The following is a 25400-nucleotide window of genomic DNA, read 5'->3' as shown; positions in this document are numbered from 1 at the left end:
ACTGACGATTTATTTATTGCTTTAAAATCAGTTGAAATATGCAAATGAAATTTGGTAGGTTTTAAGAGATAGTTATTGCGGATTTTTTGATATAAAATTAAGAATTATATATTCACCATTAGCGTGCATACGGGTAATAAGATCGGTCATATTACACGTATGCGCGCTAATAGTAAATATTAAATTCTTAATTGTATGTCAAAAAATGTGCAATAACTACGTCTTAAAACCCACCAAATTTCATTGGCATATCTCAACCGGTTTTAAAGCAATAAAATAAATCGTCAGTTTGAAAGAAAAAATTCAACATTCCGTATCTCGGAAACGAAAAATTTGCGGACATACGTTTATAAAGCCAACTGTCATTTTTTCATGCAGGATTATCCCTTAAAGTTTGTCGCACTTATTTAGAAACACCGTGTATTGATGAAGAACATGTGTAGTTGTTAAAGTAGATACCTAACTTTTTTATTATCCAACATAAACGAATGAATAAAAAAACAGAATGTTAAGAAGACCTGAGGCTATAGTTGTGTTTTAATTTCAGTATTTTATAAATGCTACAATATTCCACAGGGTGATACGAACTTTGTGAAAAAAACACAGTTTGATTGGTACACCCGGTATACAATGAAAATTTACCTGTTTAGCAACAATATTATGACAGTGGTATTGTTAAAGAATCAGGCTATATCATGTTCTAAAAATCACTTAAATCGGCCAATAGGTTTAGGAAATATGAGACATCAAATATGACCAAATTTTTAAGTGGGCCGATTTCTATGCACGTAAGTTTATAAACTTTTCAGAAAAATTATCAAAAAAGACTAGAGGCTAAGTTAAACTTCTATCAGCCTAGAGAAAGTATTCGATACCACAAGTCAGCACAAAATGTTAAAAGCATTGACAGAAGGCCGAATAGACTATCGCTACATTAACATGATTAAAATACATACAGTGATAAGCGTGGTAATAACCGGCAAAATAGCGCAAAAGATGGAAACCATAATACATTGCGAAACAAAAAGAGATGAAACTAGTGGAGATGGAAATGACCGTTATAAACGTATAAATTAACATTACATTACAGTTTCCCACATTTAGATGTATCGGAGGACTATGACAACTGTCACTGTGACAGTAGAATTTTGTATGTATGCAATCTAATGTTAATTTATACGTTTATAACGATCATTTCCACCTCCACTAGTTTCATCTCGTTTTGATTTGCAATGTATTATGTTTTCCATCTTTTGTCAAGTCTTGGCCACGAGAAGAAGCACTACGGAGCAGAGAACGCCGACACCGACAATCTCAAGCGTGTTTTCAGTAACTGGATGCAAGCCGCACAGGACAGAGACAGATGGAAAAAGCTGAGGGAGACATATGTCCAGCAGTGGACGCGTACGGGTTGATGATGATTATATAGGAATTAAAAACAAACTAGATATGATGAATTTTATTTTATACAATATAAAACTAGAAAGAATATGTACAATTTAATAAATATTACATCTACAAAATGAAAACAATTATTACGCAAATCATCCGCATTAATGATTACAAAAGGCTTTAATTGTGCCACTTCGTACAAAAATATACAAAATAAATGCCGACATCAGTTCACATTTTAATCACGCACCTTACAAAGTGTTCACAGGAACCACATATTCATGTTTTTTTCTTAATTCGTTAATACTTTTATTGTCACTAAATTTATAATTTCTTAAAGCAAATCAATACTTCGTATAATAAATAGTTGTTCGTTTCTTTTGATACAAAAATCTAAGTCGATGGTCTCCGATAGACGCTGTACGCAGCCTACCGCCTCTTGGAGACAACCGGCTAAGTCAGTGGTCACTTCAATTCACCCTGTAACTTAAATTTGTTTTAGAATTAATCTTTTTTTAACTATTTTCGGGTGTAAAATAGTTTATGTCCTTCAAAGTTTACGCAGCCTACAGCGTCTACTGGAGACCACCGCCTAAATACGAGTAATTATGAATTTAAAGAATTCTTCAAGGTAAAATATGACACATATAACAGAAAATGACATTTTCAAGTCGTCGAACAAAACTGAAAATATAAGATTATACACGTACAGACAAAAATATTGCATATTTCGTGTTCTGTAATTTTTTTATTTGTTTACTTAAAAGTGTTTTAGGCATTTTTCATTTTATTACAAATAAAAGTATATACACAATATTCTCAAAAGATCCATAAGGAAAAATTTCCCGTAACTGGCTGTATACCATTAATTACAAAAATTGAAGAAAGACTTCTGTGTAAAAGGTATATTTATTAAAACCCCAATAAACAGCCAGTTGACTTTCACCTTTCTCTTTGTGAAGACAGAGAAATCAACTCAACCACCCACATACACGTGGTAGAGTCATATAATGCTGTGAGGTATATCTTTTTCATTTTTACCCATCGCCAGGGTTTAACATAATACACGCCAATGTAAGACTTTTGGTCGGCGTTTTAAGGGTTTTAACCTATGTATTTTTGGTGGCTTCGCATGTAGAGCTTGCTTAGAACACTGATGATGCTCTCTTTAGAGCGAAAACGTTCTGTCTTTTAATGTAGCCCTTTATTGGGGTTTTAATAAATATACCTTTTACACAGAAGTCTTTCTTCAATTTTTTTTAATTCTCAAAAGAACACGTTTCGCCTTACGTAGACTTTATTGACTATTAAGATAATTTTGTGTTAATGCATTAAAATGATCGGCCAGCAAATATTCCAAGCAAATCCCATAAATCATCTTAGACCGGGAGATATTAACAGAACTTCAACCACGATTTTCTGAGTCCTGCCCTTTGCAATACTGGAAGGTTAGAAAAGGTACTTACATTTTATGGAAAAATCCACGGGTTTTCTGTGACATTTTGCTGTGAAAATTACATTTTAGATGACGAAAAAAATGGGAAGTTGCGATGAATTTCTGAGTCCTGCCATATCCATAGAATGACAGGATACTATCAATGTTATGTAGAAAATTTTTTGGGCAGGAGGGTTGCAAAAGGACGGAGTATATAGATATACAAACATGTAGTGAAAATAATGAAATTTTCATAATTTTCTGAGTCCTGCCAACTTAATAAATTAAACATAATTATTTGAAAATGATCGAAAAAAATGTTGGCATGACGTCTCCTAATGTTTAACTGCACTTGTCCCTTGAAAAATTCTGTGGAAAATTTTCACGCTGGTTCCGTGATTTTCTGAGTCATAAAATAAATTTTATTATAATATAAGTAATTTAATAACACATTATTCAAAATGGCAGGATGTTTATTTACACCTTATTTACTATACATAGTTAAAAAATGTGTAAGAAAATTCGTGTAAAGTTACACGATCTTCTGAGTCATGCCATTTGCACATATCTTAAGAATGTTAATATAAAGCTATTTACAAAGAGGCAGGATGGTTGTGTAGATATTTCGTATATAAAAATAAAATTTTAAGTCTGTAAAATTATTGCAGGTTGTTATACAAATATATTCATATCAACACAATTTTCTGAGTCATGCCATGTCAAATATGCTTAAAAAACACTAATCTAAAACCGTTTACAACGTGGCAGGATAACTGCAAAAATATTTAATACATAAAAATTAATTTTTATATCGTTAAAACAATCGTACGGTATTAAATATTATTTTCCTGAGTAACGTCTCGGATTTTTACACACCTTTCAAATCAAATATCAAACTGTAACATCTTTATTTTAAGCGATTAGATCATTTTTCTATCTAAGTAAACGCAATAAAAGTAATAGGAAGAAAATCAATAATATAATTTTACAATTAATTGTTTATACATAGTAGGGATTGTACCTATTATACAGGGTGTCCAGAAACTCTTCTAACAAACGAAGCCCAGAGATCCTCAGATAATTTTAAAAAATTTAACTCAATTCACCTAGTCCGAAAATGCTTCCTAAGGAAGCTAGAGCTCTTTAAGGATGGCGTACTGTAACTAGTTTTTTTTTAAATAACTCCAGAACACTTCTATTTAGAAAAACGAAAACTGGTACACCTATTTATCTTCCATAGATAAATCGATTCCATCAATTGTCAATTTTTAGTACCTGTCATAGGCGTCCGTTTAGGGTAGGGAAACGGATATTTTATCGCATAACTTTTCTGTGTTTAACTGTTCTTGTATTAAAAGGTACTCTTGCTTTAAGTCGGTAGGATACGCCGTGTTCTGGAAAAATCGATTCGAAAAATTTTTCGGTTTTTAAATTTGAAAAAAAAAACTATTCAGAAAAACGAAAACTGGTACGTTTATTTCTCTTCCAAAGGTGAATCGATTTTATCAATTGTGAATTTCTTGTGTCGGTCATAGGCATCCGTCTTGGGTAGATCAACGAAATCTCATAATTTGCTTTAATTTTTAAGCATTTTTGACAGTAGAGTATTAAATTATGAGGTATTCTAGTACTAAAAGTTACTCTTGCTTTAAGTCGGTAAATACACCTTTTTTTTTAATTTTTCTTAAATTCAAAACACAAAAAATTTTAAAAGTGATTTTTTTAGAAACCGGTTCATCCTACCGACTTAAAGCAAGAGTACCTTTCAGTACTAAAATACTATTTAATAATATAGTGTTAAAAATGCTTAAAAGCTAAAGACAAAAAAGTTATGCGATAAAATAACCGCTGCCCTACCTAAAACAGACTCCTATGACCGGTACTATAGATTCGCAATTGATGGAATCGATTTACTCTGGAAGATAAAAAGGCGGACCAGTTTTTTTTCTATCGAAATGGAAGCATTCTGGAGATATAAAAACTAATTACAAGGCGCCATCTTCAAAGAGCTCTAGCTCCCTTAGGAACCTTTTTGGATTAGGTGAATTGTGTTAAATTATCTTGGAAATCTTAAAATTATATACAGGGTGTTCCATTAAAAAAAACATAAGTTTGTGTCACCCTGTGAATACGGGTAGCTCTGTATATTAGAAAATATTTTTAAATTATGATCCCATCTTTGCCCCATGTTTTACCTAAATAACTTTTTTTCGTATCTCCTACGACAAACGAGTTAATTGGACTTTGTCACACTAATGCCCCATCCTGTATACGAAATAACTATAAAACCATCCTGCCTCTTTGTAAATAGACTTATATTAAGATTCTTGAAACATATGCAAAATGGCATGACTCAGAACATCGTGGAATTTTTCACGAATTTTCTTACAAATCTAGGACTCCTGCCGTCTTACAAGAACCGGTTAACCTTCCTGCCGAGTACCGAAAAAGTATTGATTGCATTTGAGTATTAAAACTTTTTAAAGGCAGGACTCAGAAAATCACGGAGTCAGGGTGAAAATTTTCCGCAGAATTTTCCAAGGGACAAGTATACTAAAACAGTAGGAGACGTCATACCAACATTTTTTTTTGATCATTTTGAAATAAATATGTTTAATTGATTTAGTTGGCAGGACCCAGAAAATCATGAATATTTCATTATTTTCCTTACATGTTTGTATACATATATACTCCGTTAGCTCGTTTGCAACACTCCTGCCCAAAAAATTTTCTTCATAAAATCCATAGTGTCCTGTTCCATATTCTACGGATATGGCAGGACTCAGAAATTCATCGCAAAACCCTATTTTTATTTTTTGGGAAAATCTAATTTTTACAGGAAAATGTCACAGGAAATTTGTGGATATTTCCACAAATTGTGAGTACCTCGTTTACCCTTCCACTATTGCAAAAAGCAGGACTCAGAAAATCGTGGCTGAACTTCTGTATAATATCTCCCAGTCTATCTGTGGAACGAGCTAAAAACTACAAAAAAAAAAATTATGGGCACAGAGCATTCCAATCATACAATTAAGAATTATTATACAGGAGAAATGGAATCAAATTCATAGAGAATTTATCAGATATACAACTCTAACTCTAAAGAAGGCAGGCTATCATTACAGTTAGAAGAGGAAATACTAATTATTACACCATTTTTGTTTTTTTTTTTTTTATTAAATATGTAATTACTTTGATTATTAATAAAGTAAAACGCCCCAGTGAATAATATTTATCAATATAAATCACAAAAATGTAAAGAAATAAACTTGGATGTAAAATAAAATATGCACTATTTTTGTCCGTGAGTGTATTACTTAGCTGTTACTGGTTCTGTTAGTATTATACGTGTTCGTATATAAACTCCTGGACAAAATTAACGCACCACTCATATTTTTCTCAATAATCTTTATTTATTGACAATTTACTGTACGACAAGTTGCCTATGGACTTTGTTTGACAGTGACAGTTATTATGTAAGCTAATAATAGTCTTGTTTTAACAATAATTTTTGGCGAATGGATTTAGTGTCCGCAGTCATATAAACCCAAACAAACAACAACAAACAATAATTTGTATAATAATAGTCTTGTTTTAACAACAATTTGTATTAAACTTCGTTTTATACTAAAAGTGAGATAAACTTTTCATAAAAAGTGCCGATTAAAGCAAAGTGCTTGTGAGAAACAAGTTTTTTATTGTGATATTTTTCATCACATGCATGTTTGGAAGTTCATTCGCATAAAAATCAAATAAAAAAATGAACCGCCAAAGAAATTTATCAATGGAGGAGGCAGTACGAGCATCGACTCTCCTAGATGAAGGTTATTCAATGCGATACGTTGCAGGTTTGTTGGGAAGACATAATTCCAGCATCAGTCGCAAGGTGAGGCGATATAATGAAACAGGGTCGTACCATCGAAGACCAGGGCAAGGGTGAAAACGTTGCACTAATCAAATTAATGATCGTTTTTTGAGACGACGTGCTCTCAGAGATAGGAGAGTCACCAGCAATTTGCTAAAAAATGAACTAGCAGATGCTCGAAATGTCACGATATCGTCTCGAACAGTTAGAAGATGTTTACATGAAGTGGAATTGAGCAACAGGAAACCGGCCAAAAAACCCTTGTTTACCAGAGAACACAGGGTTCAGAGATTGAATTTTGCAAGATTGCATCAAAATTGGACCATCGATGATTGGAAACGAGTTTTTTTCTCCGATGAGACTAGAGTAAGCCTAAAAGCTCCAGATGGTCGTGAACGTGTCTTTCGAAGGCGAGGAGAAAGGTTTGTCAGCTGCAATATTTCTCCTAAAGTACCTTTTGGTGGTGGCTCTAAAATGTTTTGGGGGGGGGGAATTTGTTTTGAAGCTCGTACGGAGTTGGTCCCCATACGTACGAGGTCTATGAATGCCCATTATTACTTAGACAACATTATTGTCGAACATGTAATGCCTTTTGCTCCGTTTCTTGGACATAATTTTTTATTCATGCAAGACAACGCTCGTCCTCATGTGGCTCGACAGGTTATTGGCTACCTAAATGATGTTGATATTCCATTATTAGAGTGGCCACCTAACAGTCCGGACATTAATCCTATAGAGCATCTATGGGACTATCTCAAAAAAAGATTCGAAGTCGTAGACCCCTATTGCCAATCACAACCAACTCATTGAGGCCGTTATTGAAGAATGGGAGAATATTCCGCAAGCTTTTTTTGAACATTTGGTATCAAGTATGCCTCAACGCATAAATGCAGTCATAAAAAGTAGAGGAGAGCCTACACGGTATCGGTATTAGTGTTGACCCAGATGCATTTTATTGTGATATCACTAATATCACTGATTTTTTTCTTTTTGCCATTTGGAATTATGCTAGCTTATTTACGCATTTCCGGCAAAAACAAATTTTTAAAGAAACAATAAGGCAAATTAAGGTCATGATAAAGTCATGTTGGACTTATTTGTAGGTGTTTATTATTATTTCAATGTAACTTAGTTTTATTTTGTGTTCATTTCGTAAAAAGATCATGGTAACAAAAATTGAAGCAAGGGCTGGTAGAAGCTGGACAATTTTCCTAAGGGTGTCATCCTTATAGCTATCGGTGAATGGCCTTAAAGACCTCGGTGACGTATTCGGACAAGCAAATTATTTTTAATAATTTTCTGCAGTTTTAGTTTACAATTTTTTTTTTCAAATCAAACCAGCAGTTTAAAGTGTAGTTAAATACTTTATCTTATACCAATATTAAATGATTTATAGGTTTTATAGTATTTTAATAAATTACATGCAGATATTCAGACAAACTACGGTCGAAAAGCTTGAATTGGTAAGGCTAAATGTAAATAAGAGAAAAATGTGAAGAGATCAACAACTTACAGCAATTTTTTTACTTACAGTAAGTTACAGTAAGTTTTTGCTAGATTACAACATTTAACAATGTAACATTTAATGTTACAGTTATATAAATGTTCAACACTAATTTTACATTTATATATACGTAACAAAAACAGGTGAAAATTGAAGCCTAAATTAAAAAAATTAAACATTAAAAGCACAACCATCAATACAAATATCATTACACGGTACATCTGAGTCCTATTTCACCATAACCTGTATTTATGTATTTATAACCTGTATTTCACCATAACCTGTATTTTACGTATAAACTTTATAATATTTTGTGAACATAAGGCAGAACATCTCAAACGTGAGACTGCATTATGGTCCTTTTCATGAGCATTTTTCAGTGCGCCACAAATGATAGAAAAAAAGGTAAGTCCGTGATAATACACATTTATAACATTTATTCTAACATGGCATTTTAGTTAAATCTGACAGTTGTCACATTTTATTCATAAAATCACATAAAAATGTCACATAATAACATAAATGTCATAATAATGTCACATAAAAACAAATCAATTGTGTTTATTGCATTTATAAAATGGTATTTTCTTTGATTTGTGTAGTCTTATAAATTGTACAGATTATATTCGTAGATATATTATAGTAGAACCCCGATTATCCGTGCTCCTCGGGACCGGACGTTGACACGGATAATTGAAAAGCACGGATAATCCGAACATTTATTTCTTATTGTTATACATATGTACGTATATCCATACATATAGCCCTACCATAAAAAGAAACACAAAAAATAAATCTTTCATTATGAATCTCCCTCTCCGCGTATAGAGTTTCCGTCGAGTGATTTACAGTGACGCTATTTTGATAAAACCTCAAAAATGCAATTTATGTAATAGAAAATAATAGCACGGATAATCCGCAGCCCGGATAATCCGCACACGGATAATCGGGGTTCTACTGTAATTCGTAAATATTTTTTTTCGATTATAGCACCATCTATCGATAACTAGAATAAATGTTATAAATGTCTGTGTAATCACCGACGTGCCTTTTTTCTGTCACATACAATTTAATGCGTTAGAAAGAAATCGAAAAACTATGACGCACTAAAAGATGCTCATGAGAAAAAGGAATACCAGCTTGATATGCATGTTTTTGAAGATTATTAAAATATAACAGTTAGGAAGAAGTATCACGCCAGTAAAAAAGATGAATGTGACATACGTTATGTCAAATTTGTCAAACGTCTCATAATTTGTGTGATATTTTTTTTTCTATGTCGTCTCTCGATATTTTTTTAGACCTACCACTTTTTCTGTTATCTAGCGATATCCCGTTTAATAGCAGATTTGATAGATTAGTCTCTTCTATCCTTTGACCATATCAGTACCGTACATCGATGATAGTACTAACGGTTGTCCAATATAAATTAAAATTACATCCATGTTTTAGGACTGACTCGTGTATATATTCACACTTACTTCATCATCAAGTTGAAATAGGTGTGTCACATTAATTGGGATAAATGTCACCGAATGTTTTTATATAAAGACTTGAATTTTGTATGTAAGTATTAAAAAATAATCTGTCGAATATCACACGATAGTAAGAATAAATAAGAAAATAATGCTGCAATTTTTTTCTCAAACTTGTTTCCATTCGGCAATAGTCACTCAGCACCTCCGGGTTCTCGTGTCTAATGCCAGGCAAGAAGTTTTCAAAAAATTGTCGCATTATTGTCAATTTATTCTCACTCTCTTGTGATATTAATGTTGGGGCATATTCTACTGTGGATTATTACAGTGGGAATAATTTTAAGTAGATTGTTTCTGTTTATTTGCAACGAATTTTATAGTTTTGACAACTGTGACATTTAAGAAAATGAATCATAATGAACTTAGAGTTCTGCATCTAATAATCGGTAAGATCGGTTCTGCATAATTCGGTAAGATTATTTCATGAATAAAACTGTATTTTTATAAATAATTTTAACTAATATTTTGAACTATATTTTAACTAATTCTTTATATTTAACCAATATATTGATATCTTCGTCTGAATATTTGCTGAATTGTGCTGTTCACTTCGACAAGTTGAAAAACGTTAGATGTGATAAATGTCACTGAATGTTTATTTAGGTACAAAGACTTGAATTTTGTATGTAAGTCCTAAAAATAATCTTACGAATATCACACGATAGTAAGAATAAATAAGAAAATAATGCTCCAATGTGTTTATCAAACTTGTTTCCATTCGGAAATAGTCACTCCAGCCCTGTGGACTCTCCTGTCTATTGCCAGGCAACAAGTTTTCAAAAAATTGCCACAATATTTTCAATTTATTCTCACTCTCTTGTGATTAATGTTGAATACACAATGTTGATTTTAACCAAACCCTGTTTTTAAACTAGGAGGAGTAATTCAATGCTTGTTTGTAATTGGTTCAACATCAGGCAAGTTCACTCCACTATTATGAAATTTTGACACTATTGACATTTCATAGGTTAACTAAGTTATATCGGCGAATTTTTGCGATTTCTGCGATATTCCTTTAATTTTTAGATTATTAGTCTGCTCTTATATAAAGAACAGTTGTTTTTAAAACTCTTTAGCGACGTATTAACCAAAAAAGATGTATTTGGTGATTTTTAATGACATTATTGGTGTAAGTTTTTGAGTTTACTCCTCCTGGTTCAAAAACAGTGTATAGATCATATGAAGCTCACATAAAAATTTAAACTCTGTTTACACTTTACAAAAAAGTTCATAATCTGTTTTTTATTCACTAAAATTTTGGAAATTCAACGAATATGGTGGAATAGAACTCAATTACGACAAACTTAACAATATTCTTAATTAATATTTTACCCATCACTTTGTGAACACTTTGCATTTAAAAAAATAAATAAAATTACTAACTAAAGGTTTGTTATCTTAAAATTAAAAGTATATTTTTTTGAAGAATTGGTTGCCTAATTCTAGAAGGGAATATTGGCGTATCCATATCACGATTAACCCTTTTTCTACAAGCGACTACATAAACATAAAATTATGTATTTAAATTATGTACAATGTACTTCCATCACAATTTGAATAGTTACTTCGTTAAAAAAACTTATGTTTATATGACAAACATATGATGACAATAAGTAAACATTGTTCTGAAGCTATTTTCTTGTGACATTTTAATATAATTTACTATTTTTATTAGAAATTAATGACAATTTCAGTTTAAAATATTTTTATTTTGATGCTTCGATTTTCCGAAGTGGAAATAGAAACGTCAAAATAAACTTATTTTAAACAAAAATTGTGGTTAATTCCCAATTAAACTCAGTAAATAATTTAAAAATCTGAACAGGGTATGTCAACAAAGTATTTTATAAACAAAATTAAAATTATACAGGGTGATTGATTAGTGTGATAAAGCTCAGTAGATCCGCTATAGTAATAGATAGCAATAAAAGTTAATAACAAAAATTGTAGCCAACTTTGAGCTTCACATTAAAAAATTAGTTAGAATGTTACAGGGTGTTCGATAACATAGTGGCAGAAAAAACTTATGTTTTTTTAAATGGAACACCCTATATTTTTATTTTATATTCGAAATCTTCTTAACTTCCCAATCACAAAAATATAAAGGTTTGTTATGTTATACAGGATATTTACAAAGTTATAACCAATGTTCTATGAACATTGTAACAAGTTTAGCTCCCTGCATACATAAAAATAAGCACAACAGCAATGGTTTATTGGTGCCATATTTTTTATTGATTGTGAAAATTTTTAAGAACTGTTGAAGTTGCTAATTTTCTTCATATCGAATACAGGGTGAGTCAAAACGCAAGTACATTCTTTTCTCAGAAATTTTAAATGCAACGCCCTGAATTTTATATCACTATCGAAAAGTACCATTACCGTACTTTAATTTTTACATAATATTCCCTATCCGAGAAACCTAAATCTGCTTATGTGTCCGTAGATTCACGTCTCTGATTCGTGAATGACTATTTATTTAACTATACAGGGTGTTAGTAAATAACTATGAAAAACTTTAGGGGGTAAGTCTACATGAAAAAATAATGGCAGTTTGCTCTATAAACGTATGTCCGCAAATGCTTCGTTTCCGAGATACAGGGTGTTAAAATTTTTATTTCAAGCTGCCAATTTTTTTATTGCTCTAAGACCGGTTGAGATATGAAAATTACATTCGGTGGGTTTTAAGAGGTAGTTATTGCGCATTTTTTGACTAATAAATAACAATTTTGTATTCATCATTGTCGCGCCTACGGGTAATGGTCTGAATTTTTTTAAAGAAAAAATGGTACGCTACTGAGATATTTCAAATTAAAAATTATTTTTGTGTTCCACGTTTAATTTATGAAAAAGAACCTTACTTGTATTTTTTCATATGGTGCACCGTTTTTATGCGAAAAAATAAAACATCTTTGCGCGTATTTTTTATTTCTTAATACATTATCAAAAACCCTCCAATATAATAATACCAAAGTAGGACCAAACAATAACAGAAAATATTACTAAAAAGATTTTAACTAGGCAAAGATTTTAGCAAAGCTACAACAAATGTTCAAAATTACCTCCTTTAAAGGTGACAGAATAATTTTATATTCACAATTGGCGCCCGTACAGGTAATGGTCTGAATTTTTTAAATAGAAAAAATAGTACGCCACTTAGATGCGTTAAATTCAAAATCATTTTTGAAGTCCTCGTTCAATTTAGGACAAAAAATCATTCTTACCGTTTTTTCATATGCGGCGCTGTTTTTATACAAAAAAATAAAACATCTTAACGCTTACAAATTATTCGAGGTAGATTTCATATGCATAGAAACTTATTTCAAATAGTTTGTAAACGTTAAGATGTTTTATTGAAGTTATACTTCTTTAGCCGCGATATGAGGGTGAATAATATGATTAAAACCTTCAGTCTGGGCACAGTCGCATTATAACTTTGTTCTGATTGGATGTTCAAATGACATGTCAAAAATTATTTAATACGGCGGCTGTGGCACAGCTGTGGTTTGATTATTTATGGTTGTTGCGTTTTGAAATTTGTGGGAATAGAAACAACAAACAAAAGTTAGTTAATAGTTATACTGCCTTTTTAAATAGTTTTCATATATATTTTTGGACTTTTGGACTATTTTGGACAAGGAAAACTCATTCTAATTTGGTAAGTAGTTTTTATTATAATCATATTGTAATTATACATTTGGATTAGGTTGGAATACATTTATTTTCTCAAGAATGAGGATTTTAGAGAGAAATCCGAAATTAGGTCCGATTTTTATTTTTAAATTATGATTTTTTGGCGTATTTTTATTTATCTGGTAGGTATGTAATGCTTTGATTTACATACTTAATTTGATTACCAACAAAAGTTCCACCAATATTCATCTAATATATTGTTTTCTTACTGTTTTGTTATATTTTAATATTTTCTTCCACAAAAATCAAACTACATAATTTGATTAAATTCAGAACAACTGTCAACCAGTAAAACGTTCAGTTACCCTATTTTTCCACAAGACAAATAATGTGTAATTGGATGAGTGAGTCTAGGCTTCGATTACGAATCAAAGCGCCCCCAAATTCGCGGGTTCGAATCCCGATGGAAGTTTTTATTTTTTTATGCATTTTATGATTGTAAGTATATATAATTTTTTTTTCAGAAAATGCGTATTTAAAATTTTTGCCAACAATTATCGTTCAGAAATCATTTTTTCTTTGTGGCATTTTTCAATGTGTTTGTGTGCGTTTTATTCTTTTATTTTTTTTAATTTTTGGTATTGTCTTAATAAAAATTTTTGGAACGTAGTAAGTATTAAAATTAGTTTAATATTTAAATAAAATATAAATAAACTGTTTAAAGTACATTATATCAATTTCGTTAAAATCACATAATATGTAATAGAAGTATAACTTCTTACGTGCGTACAAAGTACACACACATTCTTTTTTTTGCATAAAAACGGCGCCTCATATGAAAAAAAGACAAGAACCATTTTTTGTCGTAAATTGAATGAGGAATTCAAAAATGATTTTTAATTTGACATATCTCAGTGGCGTACTATTTTTTTCTTTAAAAAAATTCAGCCCATTACCCGTACGCGCGCCAATGGCGAATATAAAATTACTCTGTCACCTTCAAAGGAGGTCATTTTGAACATTTGTTGTAGCCTTGCACATTTAGAAATATTTTCTGTCATTGTTCAAGTTTGAAACGAAATGAAAAATACGCGCGTAGATGTTTTATTTTTTGCATAAAAACGGTGCACCATATGAAAAAAAGATAAGAAAGGTTCTTTATTATAAATTAAACGTGGAATACAAAAATAATTTTTAATTTGAAATATCTCAAAGGCGTACTATTTTTTTTTCTTAAAAAAAAAATTCAGATCATTACCCGTAGGTGCGCCAATGATGAATAAAAAATTAATATTTGAATATAAAAAATGCGCAATAGCTACCTCTGAAAACCCACCAAATTTAATTTCCATAGCTCAAACGGTCTTAAAGCAATAAAAAAATTCGCAGTTTGAAATAAAAATTTCAACACCCTGTATCTCGGAAACTAAGCATTTGCGGACATACGTTTATAGAACAAACTGAAATTATTTTTTCATGTAGAATTGCCGCTTAAAGTTTTTCATACTTATTTACTCACACCCTGTATATGTATAGGAATAGTGTATGCCTCTCGTCGGTGACAATTTAAAATTAAGAAAACAAAGAAGAACGTCGTCGCTACAAGCATCCACTGGTACATTATTTGATAATAATTATCAGATACAGTTTAATTCTTGCAGTTTGAGTTTTCCTGACGACTGAAAAACCATAAAATACGTATAGAGAAATAGTGATCATCGAATTGAAAAGAAATATTACCGTCTATATTCAATATTTTTATTCTACGGACCTCATTTATTCTGTTAGCGAAAATATCTAGCAACATCGAAGAAAATAGAACAACTATAAAGAAGCTCTTAAAAATCCTTGATTCGTAGAAAAATACTGCGCTACCAAAAATACCACTACTCAGCTAAAATATATTTTTAATCCTTACTACTGTCATTATTAAAAAGTGAAATATATTTAATGGCCTTCTCAAATAGGTTGGCTCATTTAAAAATAGAAGGACATTGTACAAATTCAAATGAGTCTGGTAATAGTATATCACGACATATGCATCTACAAATGGCCTGGGTAACATAACACTTAAAACATGACAAAAGCAAATAAGAATACATTTTTTTTAAACTATACTTTATTAAGTCATAAATATCAATAAGTTTAAAGCCATATAATTTGATCATTAATCTGGAAAGTAATAATAATACTGTAAACAACCAAAATCGCGTTGTAAATAAACAACGAAAGATTATGTTTTTGTGAATAAAAGCAGTTTAGCGAAACAGTCGAAAAATTGTTTTTGTTTCTGTTTTTTTAAGATTGAAATCTTAAGTGGCGTTTAGAAGCCGCGATAAATGCGAGCAATTTATTGTGACGATAAATTGCTACGATTTATTGATTTTTTTTTAAAGCTGTTTAGACACTGCGATATATTGTCGCGATTGATTATAAACTGAAACAACTAGATCGCTACAATAAATTGATGCAATCCGATACCAACTCCAATTCCGATAAATCGCTACGATGTACCGTTTACACACAACGATAAATTGAAACAACTCGATCGATATCGATAAATTACTCGAATTTATCGCGGTGTCTAACCGCTGCCTTATATAGGAAACCCTATTTTCTATTGCAGGTTCTGATTCTACATGAAAACTGTATTCGGTATTGTAACGGGTACAAAAATCATTAACGTTTTTGAATCCCTAATACTATCGTTTCACCCTGTATACTAAATCCGTTTCAGGAATTGTACCGTGTATTGCGTGGAAATGTTTGGTTCTTTCGTTCTCAAGATATTGGATCAGCCATAGGCAGAGGTTGTGTTTCTCGTGAATAGATAAATTTTTATTTCTCCACGTGTTTACGCTAATTCTAACCGCCAAAGTGATCTTTGGCTATAAATCTTTCACTAATGTGTTTTTGGCGACTGTGAAACTGGAAACTGTTTATCTTATCGGGATAAAGTGGGTCTAAGTTTGGTTGAGAGTCCAAGTGTCTTTTTCGTTGATTTGGCATTTTTCGTGGGAAGAGGGTCGTAGGAACTACTGAAATCGGTTTTGTTTATCCTCTTGGTGATTGAACGAGCTGTTTTTGGTTTACGCCAGAAGGTTTAACCCAGAACGTATTTTGCATTCTCCTATTGGTTAAGATTTTGATTAAGTGAGTGCCTTAAGTCTGTAATTGGTCGTTGAGGATTATTGATGGGGAAATTAAATGATTTTGGAAGGGGCGTTTGATTTCTGAGGATTGAGTTTGAGAGATCGAAAAATTCAGTTACGTTTGAACCGTCAAGCAGTTACGTTTGAGCTATAGAGAAGTCTAGTTTGAGTCGTCGAAGTTTAAGATGTAGTTGAATTTGAGTTTCTTCGGCCGGCTGGCTAATGCTTGTAGCTTAACTCAGCCCGGCATACAACGTGTACTCCGGCATTTTCGCTACTGTTAGGCGGATGTCGATATGTATTATCATACCACTATTGGTATAAATTTTTCTTACATGCAGGCAGGATTATAATTTTTTTGTGTTAGCAGTTTATGACATCATAGTTAAAGCATGGAGTTGCTTTTATATTTTTTTTGATCGCGTTTAATATACGAAAGGACTAATGAGTTCTTCAATATTTTGTTCGAGCAGTGCCGATTTGTTTTAAGAAATAAAGGCTGAATTTTTCTATAAACTATGGGAACTACCATTGATGTACTCTTAATGTATCTATTCCTTTGTAAAGTGACATTTAGTGAAGTGAACTGTGCCTTGGACTTAAAACCAACCAAGAGAAGATATAGGACTAGTATACAAGGTATTATTTTTTTGTAAACTTTTCATTTTCTTTTTGGTAAACATGATCTTTTTATGTAAAACCGCAGGAGATCACAGATCTTTTTAATTTTATTTTATTTTGTTTCAATAAAAAAGTTTGGTTCATTGCAAAATATTATTTATTATTGTCTTTTCCCTTTCTCTTGTTTCGTAAGTACAACAAAGAATTTTCTTAGTAAAGACATAGATAAGGTAAGTCACGCCATAAGTATTTTATATATTTTGTATTGACTAGGTTTTTGTTTAATTTTTGATTTAGCTATCTTTTCTTTTACGTTTCTATTTTTGTATATTTATGGTTCCCACAAGGAAACCAGTGTCGCCCAATATTTTATTTCTTTTTATTTGATATTCTTATTTGATTTTACTATTTTTTTTTTGTTTCTAAGCTAATAAGAGGATACCCCGGATAACACCCCGTTAAGAACCATCCCCATATCTCTTCCATATACTGAGCAACCGAGGACATGTTCTTCAAATTGTGTAACACGTTACATCCCGTTATATGACATATCAACATCTTGTCAAATTCTATTTTCCATTACTCCTACAGTACGTCGTTACAGTACCATACAAATTAGTTTGCAGACTCTGTATAATCTGCATATTTTTTTCTGCGGTTCAGCGCCATCTATCGCGAATCGAAAAAAATTCAGATAAAACTTGTATAGTTTTAGCAAGGAAAACCAGACGGCAGAAATAAAAAGACGAATCAGACTGGCCTGGGTAGCATTCGGTAAATTAAGCTACATTTAAAAAAAAAAACAAAAAATACCCGCAATATCTTATAACGCGAATTTTTAACCAGTGAATACTTCCTATCTTCACAATTGGCTCCCAAGTTTGGACACTTACAAAGGAGAATATCGATAAAGTGGCAAAAGCGCAAAGATCGATGGAAAGACAGATGCTGCATATAAAACTTTAAGATCGCAAAAGAAACGTCTGGATCACAGGGTAACCAAAGTAAAAGACGTTAAGGAACAGGTGGCAAAACTCAAATGGAAATTTGCAGGTCACATCATCCGACAAGCAGAAGAAAGATGGAACAAGCAGATGATCTACTGGCGACCATGGGAACACAAGAGAGTCAAGGCCTCAGATGAGATGAAGCGACGACCACAAAAAGCATGCCAGATCCAGATGGATGACCACAGCGCTGGATAGAAACCAGTGGAAAGAGATGGGGGGCCTATGTCCAACGATGGATAGATGAAGGTTCGATGGATAGATAGTTTTTCACGTATAATCCTAATCGGCAATAAAAAATGTGGTTTTCCATTTAAGATTTCAAAGTTGTCCCCCACCCCACTTCCAGACGGGTGGTGCGGAGTTGTTATTGGTGTCATTCGACAGATTTTTTTAAAATATTAAACACGCTTTTTTTGGTTTTTCATTCGGAAGTGTATTTCTCTAGCTAGATATTAAAGCGTTTTCATACTTTCCCTAGGATATCACGCTATATCGTTCTTTCCAATCAGCTGTGGCGACACGCTTTAATTACTATTTTTGCTAATTTTATTTTTTAATAACTTTTCTCAAAACGAAATAATATGGGTCATATAAAATTCACATTTAATATACAAACCAGATGCTAAAAAGGGTCGTTAAGTTTTACGAAACGAAATGTATCCCTAACCATATGTTTTTGGTGTGTTCAGTTTAACAAACTGAATTCCCCATAAATTAATTACCTTATCAGACCTTATGTCAATAACGCACTTTGGAAATGCATTCGAAGACGTTTCTTAAAACTACAGAAAGGTTCTGAGCTTTTAAAACGCCAGATGTAGTAATTTATTGCCTTTTCTAGCCATATTGTAAAACCGCAAACATGATGATAATAGTGGTGTGGTCTCTGCAGTATCGTCACGGCAGGCAGGCAGTTCAGACGCACCTTCGCTGCCCTCAAACAATAAACAACCCTCTTACGAGATGAATAAGCACGCCTTTTAACCAAAAATAAAATAAATATTACTGTTCGTTGTTTACACTTATTTTTAATCGATTCCGTTAACCCACACATCGGAACACAGCCATCTATCAACAATTAGAAAAACATGTTCCTTATAAAAGTTACTTATTTTTTATCAGGAATCGAAATATTTAATAAAAATGGGGGTTTCCATGTAAGATTTTAAATTAGCCTCTTTCCGCTCTAGGGGGTGCGGCCGGGGGTCGTATTTGGTGTCATTTGATAGATTTTTGAAAAATATTGAACACGTGTTCTTCAGTTTTTTTGATCCGATGTTTAATATGAATTGTATTGAATTGACACCGTGTATAATATGAATTAAATCAACACCACTAAATGTGTGTGTTTCAAGTGTTACTTTACCCAGATAAAATATGGACTAGATGTGTTTACTACAAGAGCGAATTTACGTTAGGTACTAATTAACATCATAAAATCGTGTGTGCATAACCAAAGAAAACGTTTTCCTTAGTTTTCTATAAAATAATTTACTAAAAATTACATCCAAAAGTTTTAGGCTATCCTTAACATCTGAAGAAATTACAATGCGGTGAAATGTCGTGTTATATATAAGGGAATCCAGTGCAAATTTTCCGAACATACAGTTTGAATTTATCTATTTTATTTCAGAATATACTTACATCAAGTAAAGATGTTGTCAGTACTATACAGGGTGTTTCATTGGGAAGCGGAAATACTTTAATGGTGAATAGAGGTCACCGAGGCGGTTCTAGATATACTACATGTTTTTTATAACCGAGTTACAGGGTGTTTCATCGATTTTGCCCATTTCTTTCCTAAGCCATAACTTTAGAACCATCCTGTATATTTTTTTGATATTTGGTACACATATGTCTCACTCAAAACCCAAACGACCGACATACTAACCATAAGAAAAATCCAGGTCCGGATTAACAAAACAATATAAAGTAATTGTGACCTTGAAACAACACCCTGTATATTGAAATTTTGAAAATTTGTTTGTGTATTTTAAAAGAGCATAAAAGACGGCGTTAAAAGGTGCATGTCAAATTTTTGCGCAGATAATTTAATTACGGCAATTTTGAAATCATATTGATTAATTATGTCAAGGTCACAAGAAGCTGCCAGAAAATAAAGAACAATCCCAATGTAATTAGAAAATCGATTCGAAATCTTTTAAAATGAGCAAGAAAATGCGTCGAACAAAATAGCAGACATTTTGAGCAACTGTTATATTTTAAATATTTTTAATTTATGTTAAATTGTTGAATTGTTTAAACGATTTTTTTTATTAGATATAGCTGCTTTTTAAATTCTTTACTAAATCATTAAAATATCCCAATTCTCGCAATTATAATTTTTAATGATGTGCATACAGCTACAAATCCAGAGAATCCATGAAGCCAACGTAGTAAATAAGAATTAAGTATTTTAAAATAAGTATTGATTCATTAACATTAAATTATTAAAAGTTAATAATACCTGGTTTTTAATCTCAGAGTTCTTTAAAATTTCAAAATTGATGTAATTAAATCAACCGCGAAAAAATTAAAATGGACCTTTAATCACAGTTTTTTATGCTCTTTTAAAATGCACAGACAAATTTTCTAAATTTCAATATACAGGGTGTTGGTTCAAGGTCACGATTACTTTATATTTCTTTGTTAATCCGGACCTGGATTTTTCTTGTCATTAGGTGCCGGCAAAAAAATCTTTACATTGCCAAATAAATCAACAAATTTGAAGACAATTTGCATGCGTTCTGTCTGCGCTTGGACGGGAGGGTAGGGGAGGGGGGATAGCGTACTTGCGACGGCAATTATCTGTACTTTACGGACCGATTGGCTTATTTAGGGTATTCTGCGCGTTTGCACTGTAAACAGTTGGCTTTGTGCGGGTAGTCGGTGTCAAACTTCGTCTCATTTACCGCATAAAGTTTGAGATCGTCAAATTCTAAATTGAACTGACAAATATGGGTCGAAAGAAACTCACAAAAGAGACTTCGTGCTTTAACATTACTGGAGAACATTACAGAAACTTTAACATTACAGACTCTGTAATTACCGTAGCACATGATATTGGTGCTTCAAGAGAGGCTATTTATCAACTGAAACGTTGCAGCCGAACGTTTCAGTTGGTAAATAGCCCCTCTTGAAGCACCAATATCACGTTCTATGGTAATTACAGAGTCTCCTTTCTCCAGTAATGTTTAAGCATGAACCTTCTCTTCTTTTGTAAGTTTCTTTCGACACATATTTGTCAGTTCAATTTAGAATTTGACGATCACAAACTTTATGCGGTAAATGGGACGAAGTTTAACACTAACTACCCACACAAAGCCAACTGTTTACAGTGCAAACGCTCAGAATACCCTAAATAAGCCAAGCGGTCCGTAAACTACAGATAATTGCCGTCGGAAGTACGCTATCCCCCCTCCCCTCCCCTTCCCCTCAAGCACTGTCAGCACGCATGCAAATTGTCTTCAAATTTGGTGATTTATTTGACAATGTAAAGATTTTTTTGCCGGCACTGTAATTGGGTCGTTCCAATGTTGTAAATAAGTATTGATTATTTTTAAAATGAGTATTTATTCATTAACGTTAATAATTTATAACTAAAAGTTAATAATATTTGCTTTTTAATGTCAGAGTTCTTAAAAAATTCAACATAATTTCAAAATTAAAGTCATAAAATTGTCTGGCCGAAAAATTGAAGCGAACGATTCGACTTAGTTTTTTGTGCTCTTTTCAAATATGCAAACAGATTTTCATAATTTGAATATCCAGGGTGTTGTTTTAAGGTCACAATTACTTTATAATTTTTTGTTAATCCGGACCTGGATTTTTCGTATGGTTAGTATGTCGCGCGTTTGGGTTTTGAATGCGACATATGTGTACCGAATATCAAAAAAATATACAGGGTGGTTCCAAAGTTATGGCTTAGGAAAGAAATGGGTAAAATCGATAAAACACCCTGTAACTCCGTTATAAAAGTCGGTAGGGCAAAAAATGTGGTATATCTAGAACCGGCTCGGTGACCTCTATTCACCGTTAAAGTATTTCCGTTTCCCAATGAAACACCCTTTATAAACCTTAAAAAACACGTTTCACAACTTTTTTTGAAGTTGAAAAATGTTAAAAAAATCACAATTCCACAGAGATAAACCACAATTTCAAAGAGAAGCAGAAGGCTTTAACAGCATCTGTGAAGCTCTTATATAGTTATATACAAAAAGTACTTTCAGTATTTCAGTTCCAGTGTAAAATAAGACTGTTCAATTACATTCTTTCAACTCTTTCTTCTTCTTGGTGTGTTTATCCGTGACGAATGTTGGCGATCATCATGGCAATCTTCACTTTATCTGCAGCAACGCGGAAAAGCTGCACATATGTTGTGTTGAACCAGGTTCTGAGGTTCTTTAACCAGGACGTTCTCTTTTTCCTGAACCTCGCTTTCCAATATTTTTCCTTGCAGGATGGCTTGTAGTAGGGCATATCTGGATTCATTTCGCATAATGTGTCCAAAGTATTTCAACTTTCAAGATTTGATGGTGTTTAGTACCTCTAACCTTTTTCAACTCTAACGAAATACCAATATCTGATCCCATACATAATGTAATAGATGTCTTAGTGGAAATTCTTAGAAATCTCTCTCTCTCTCTCTCTCTCTCTCTCTCTCTCTCTCTCTCTCTATCTCTCTCTCTCTTCAATCCTGAGCACCCCGGAGGGAGTGTAGTGTTCGACGTGATGTCGTGTATTGTCCCTCTCCAAAGATCTCTGTATCTGGTCATTTCTTTTAACTCATGCATAGGTATTTTGCATATTCCTGTAATTTGATCGATCCATCTTGTTGGGGATCTTCCTCGTGATCTTCGGCCTTCCACTTTTCCTTGTATAATGAGCATTTCCATGTTTTCTGTGTTTGCTTTCAAACACAAATTTTGAATAACAAAAATGGATGAACGAAAATACTGATAAGTTAATAGACGTTAGCTTTCGCAAAATTTGAGTTGTCTCTTTTCTTCTCAATCTCAATTTTCTCAGAGTGAAACATGGACATGCACTGCAACAGATATGGACAAAGTGTAGAGTGGATTGTTGATCATATATATGATTGACCAAGATAGAAAATGTGCAAAATGAGAGAAAATGGTAAAATTATCCCCTTTTTTAAATTCCAATGAATGTGATTTCCGTTTCCGAGATTTCCTGTTATCGATTTCCGAAAAACTATATACCTGTCTTCTACACAACGTAATAGACAATTTGTATGTGTATTCAAGTGATAGATTAAAACTACTTGATGATTGCACCGCATGTATAACATCGGTTAAAAATCAAACTGTAAAGCTGAATACAATTTCAAAAAATTACATAAATCCGCCCTTTTCTAGCCACGCGAAAACAGAAAATATCAAACATATAATACATTAAAATTAATTTGTTAAACCACCACACATCTTATCGAAATCGACTGTTTTTTTGATTATTTATTTACACTATAAATAGGTGACGTAATATGTAGGATTCTTTATTTACTCTGCTTTCAATCTTCTGGAGAATTCTTCTTGTTGCCTCTCCTTCCATTCTTTCTTTGCTTTGACTCTCTTCAATCCTCCATCCCTAAAATATTTATTATTAGTAAGTTAGTAATAGACATACACGAATGCATTTTCTATTATGTATAGCAATTTGTTTTAAATTTTATTACGAGGGTCATTCATAAAAAAAGTTCCCTGTAAAAAGTGTGACGTGCTAGGAGAATCTGGCAACACTGCCTCACACATCAACTCTCCCTCTCTCTCTCTCACCACCACTTTGGCCTCGCTGCATTGTTCAGTGTCGGCCTAGCAGCCTTTGAGGATGGAGGTCACGGTCGCTGTTAACGCCAATGTGAAATTCATGCCGTGATACTTTTTTAAATGCAAAATCGATTTCACCAATTGACATTCATCGTCAGTTAATCGCACTTTATGGGTAAATGTGCATATCTGTTCAACATGTCAGCAAATGGTGTAGAGAATTCAGTGAGGGCTAAACGGAAATTCACGATGAATCTGAACGCCTTCCGCTCAGATATTTATCGAGAATTTCCGTTGGGCCTTCACTGAATTCTCTACACCATTTGCGAACATGTTGGAGAGATATGCATTTTTACCCATAAACTTCGATAACTGATCATGAATAGAAATTCACGAGGAAAATAAAATTCCTGTAGCTGGCTGTATACCATAAATCACAAAAAATACAAGCTCCTTTGTAAAAGGTACATTTAAAAGACCCAATAAGGGTTACATTACAAAACAAAACGTTTTCGGATTATATGCCCCAAGTACTGCAGCTTACGGCCCTTCACGATGTTGACTAAATCTGCGGTTGTGTTCATCCTCCGTAGTACTTCTTCATTGGTGACTTTGTCTGTCCATGGTATCTTCAGGATCCTTCTGTACAACCATAGCCCAAAAGCTTGAAGTTTCGATAGAGTTTCCGCCTTCAATGTCCACGTTCTACTCCGTATAGAAGCACTGAGTACACATAACATTTAAGGAGCCTTATTTTTGTTTTTAGAGTGATGTCATGGCTCTTGAACACAGAGCTCATAGTCAAGAATTCACTCTTTGCCTTTCCGATGCGACATTTAATCTCTTGAGTATTGTCCCACGACTCATTGATTATAGTTCCCAAATAATTGTATTGTGAGACACGTTCAATTCTCATTTGGTTCACATACAGATTTACTCCAGTTATGTTTTGCTTGCTGATGATCATTAGCTTGGTTTTGCTGGTATTTATATCTAGTCCATATGTTCTACTGGTTTCAGTTATTTTATTCATTAAGTTTTGCAGCCCTTCTATGGTATTGGAAAACACTATTGTATCATCTGCATATCGCAGGTTACTGAGCTTAACTCCGTTTATTGAGATGCCTTCATCAATATCTTTTATGGCTTGATTACACGTAACGAGTACAGTGGCGAGACAGCAAACCGTTACTAGGCCGAGACAGTGGTGAGGGCGAGAGATGGTTTATACATTGGTCTAGTCATTTATATTACTAAAACATTAAAAGGGTAAACCCTGTAGTTGGCTGTATACCTTTGTTAAGACAACGTAGAATGAAGTAAACACTTCTGTTGTATATAGGTATATTATAAATTTATTAAAAAATTTTTAAAATTCATCCACAAGGGAGTGGTTGTACAAAACGTTTTCGGTCAAACTGACCATCCTCAGTGTAAACCTGGAAATAAGTGAACCACTTAGATTGA

General features: G+C 32.7%; 1 protein-coding gene across 3 annotated transcripts in view; it reads right to left on the bottom strand.

Annotated features, from left to right (window-relative positions):
• Positions 1–1444: 1444 nt before the first annotated feature.
• The window catches only part of LOC126884068 (glycerol-3-phosphate acyltransferase 4), a 240957-nt gene continuing 217001 nt past the window's right edge, over positions 1445–25400 (bottom strand). For all 3 annotated transcript variants that reach the window (XM_050649853.1, XM_050649854.1, XM_050649855.1), the window contains one exon: positions 1445–23754. In XM_050649853.1, the coding sequence (XP_050505810.1) occupies positions 23667–23754 (88 nt within the window). In that variant the 3' untranslated portion in view covers positions 1445–23666. The remainder of the gene's footprint in view (positions 23755–25400) is intronic.

The sequence above is a fragment of the Diabrotica virgifera genome, chromosome 4 (assembly GCF_917563875.1).
Source record: "Diabrotica virgifera virgifera chromosome 4, PGI_DIABVI_V3a".
Taxonomy (NCBI): domain Eukaryota; kingdom Metazoa; phylum Arthropoda; class Insecta; order Coleoptera; family Chrysomelidae; genus Diabrotica; species Diabrotica virgifera.
The sequence above is the reverse complement of the archived record's forward strand: the minus strand, read 5'-3'. Positions and strand labels throughout refer to the sequence as shown.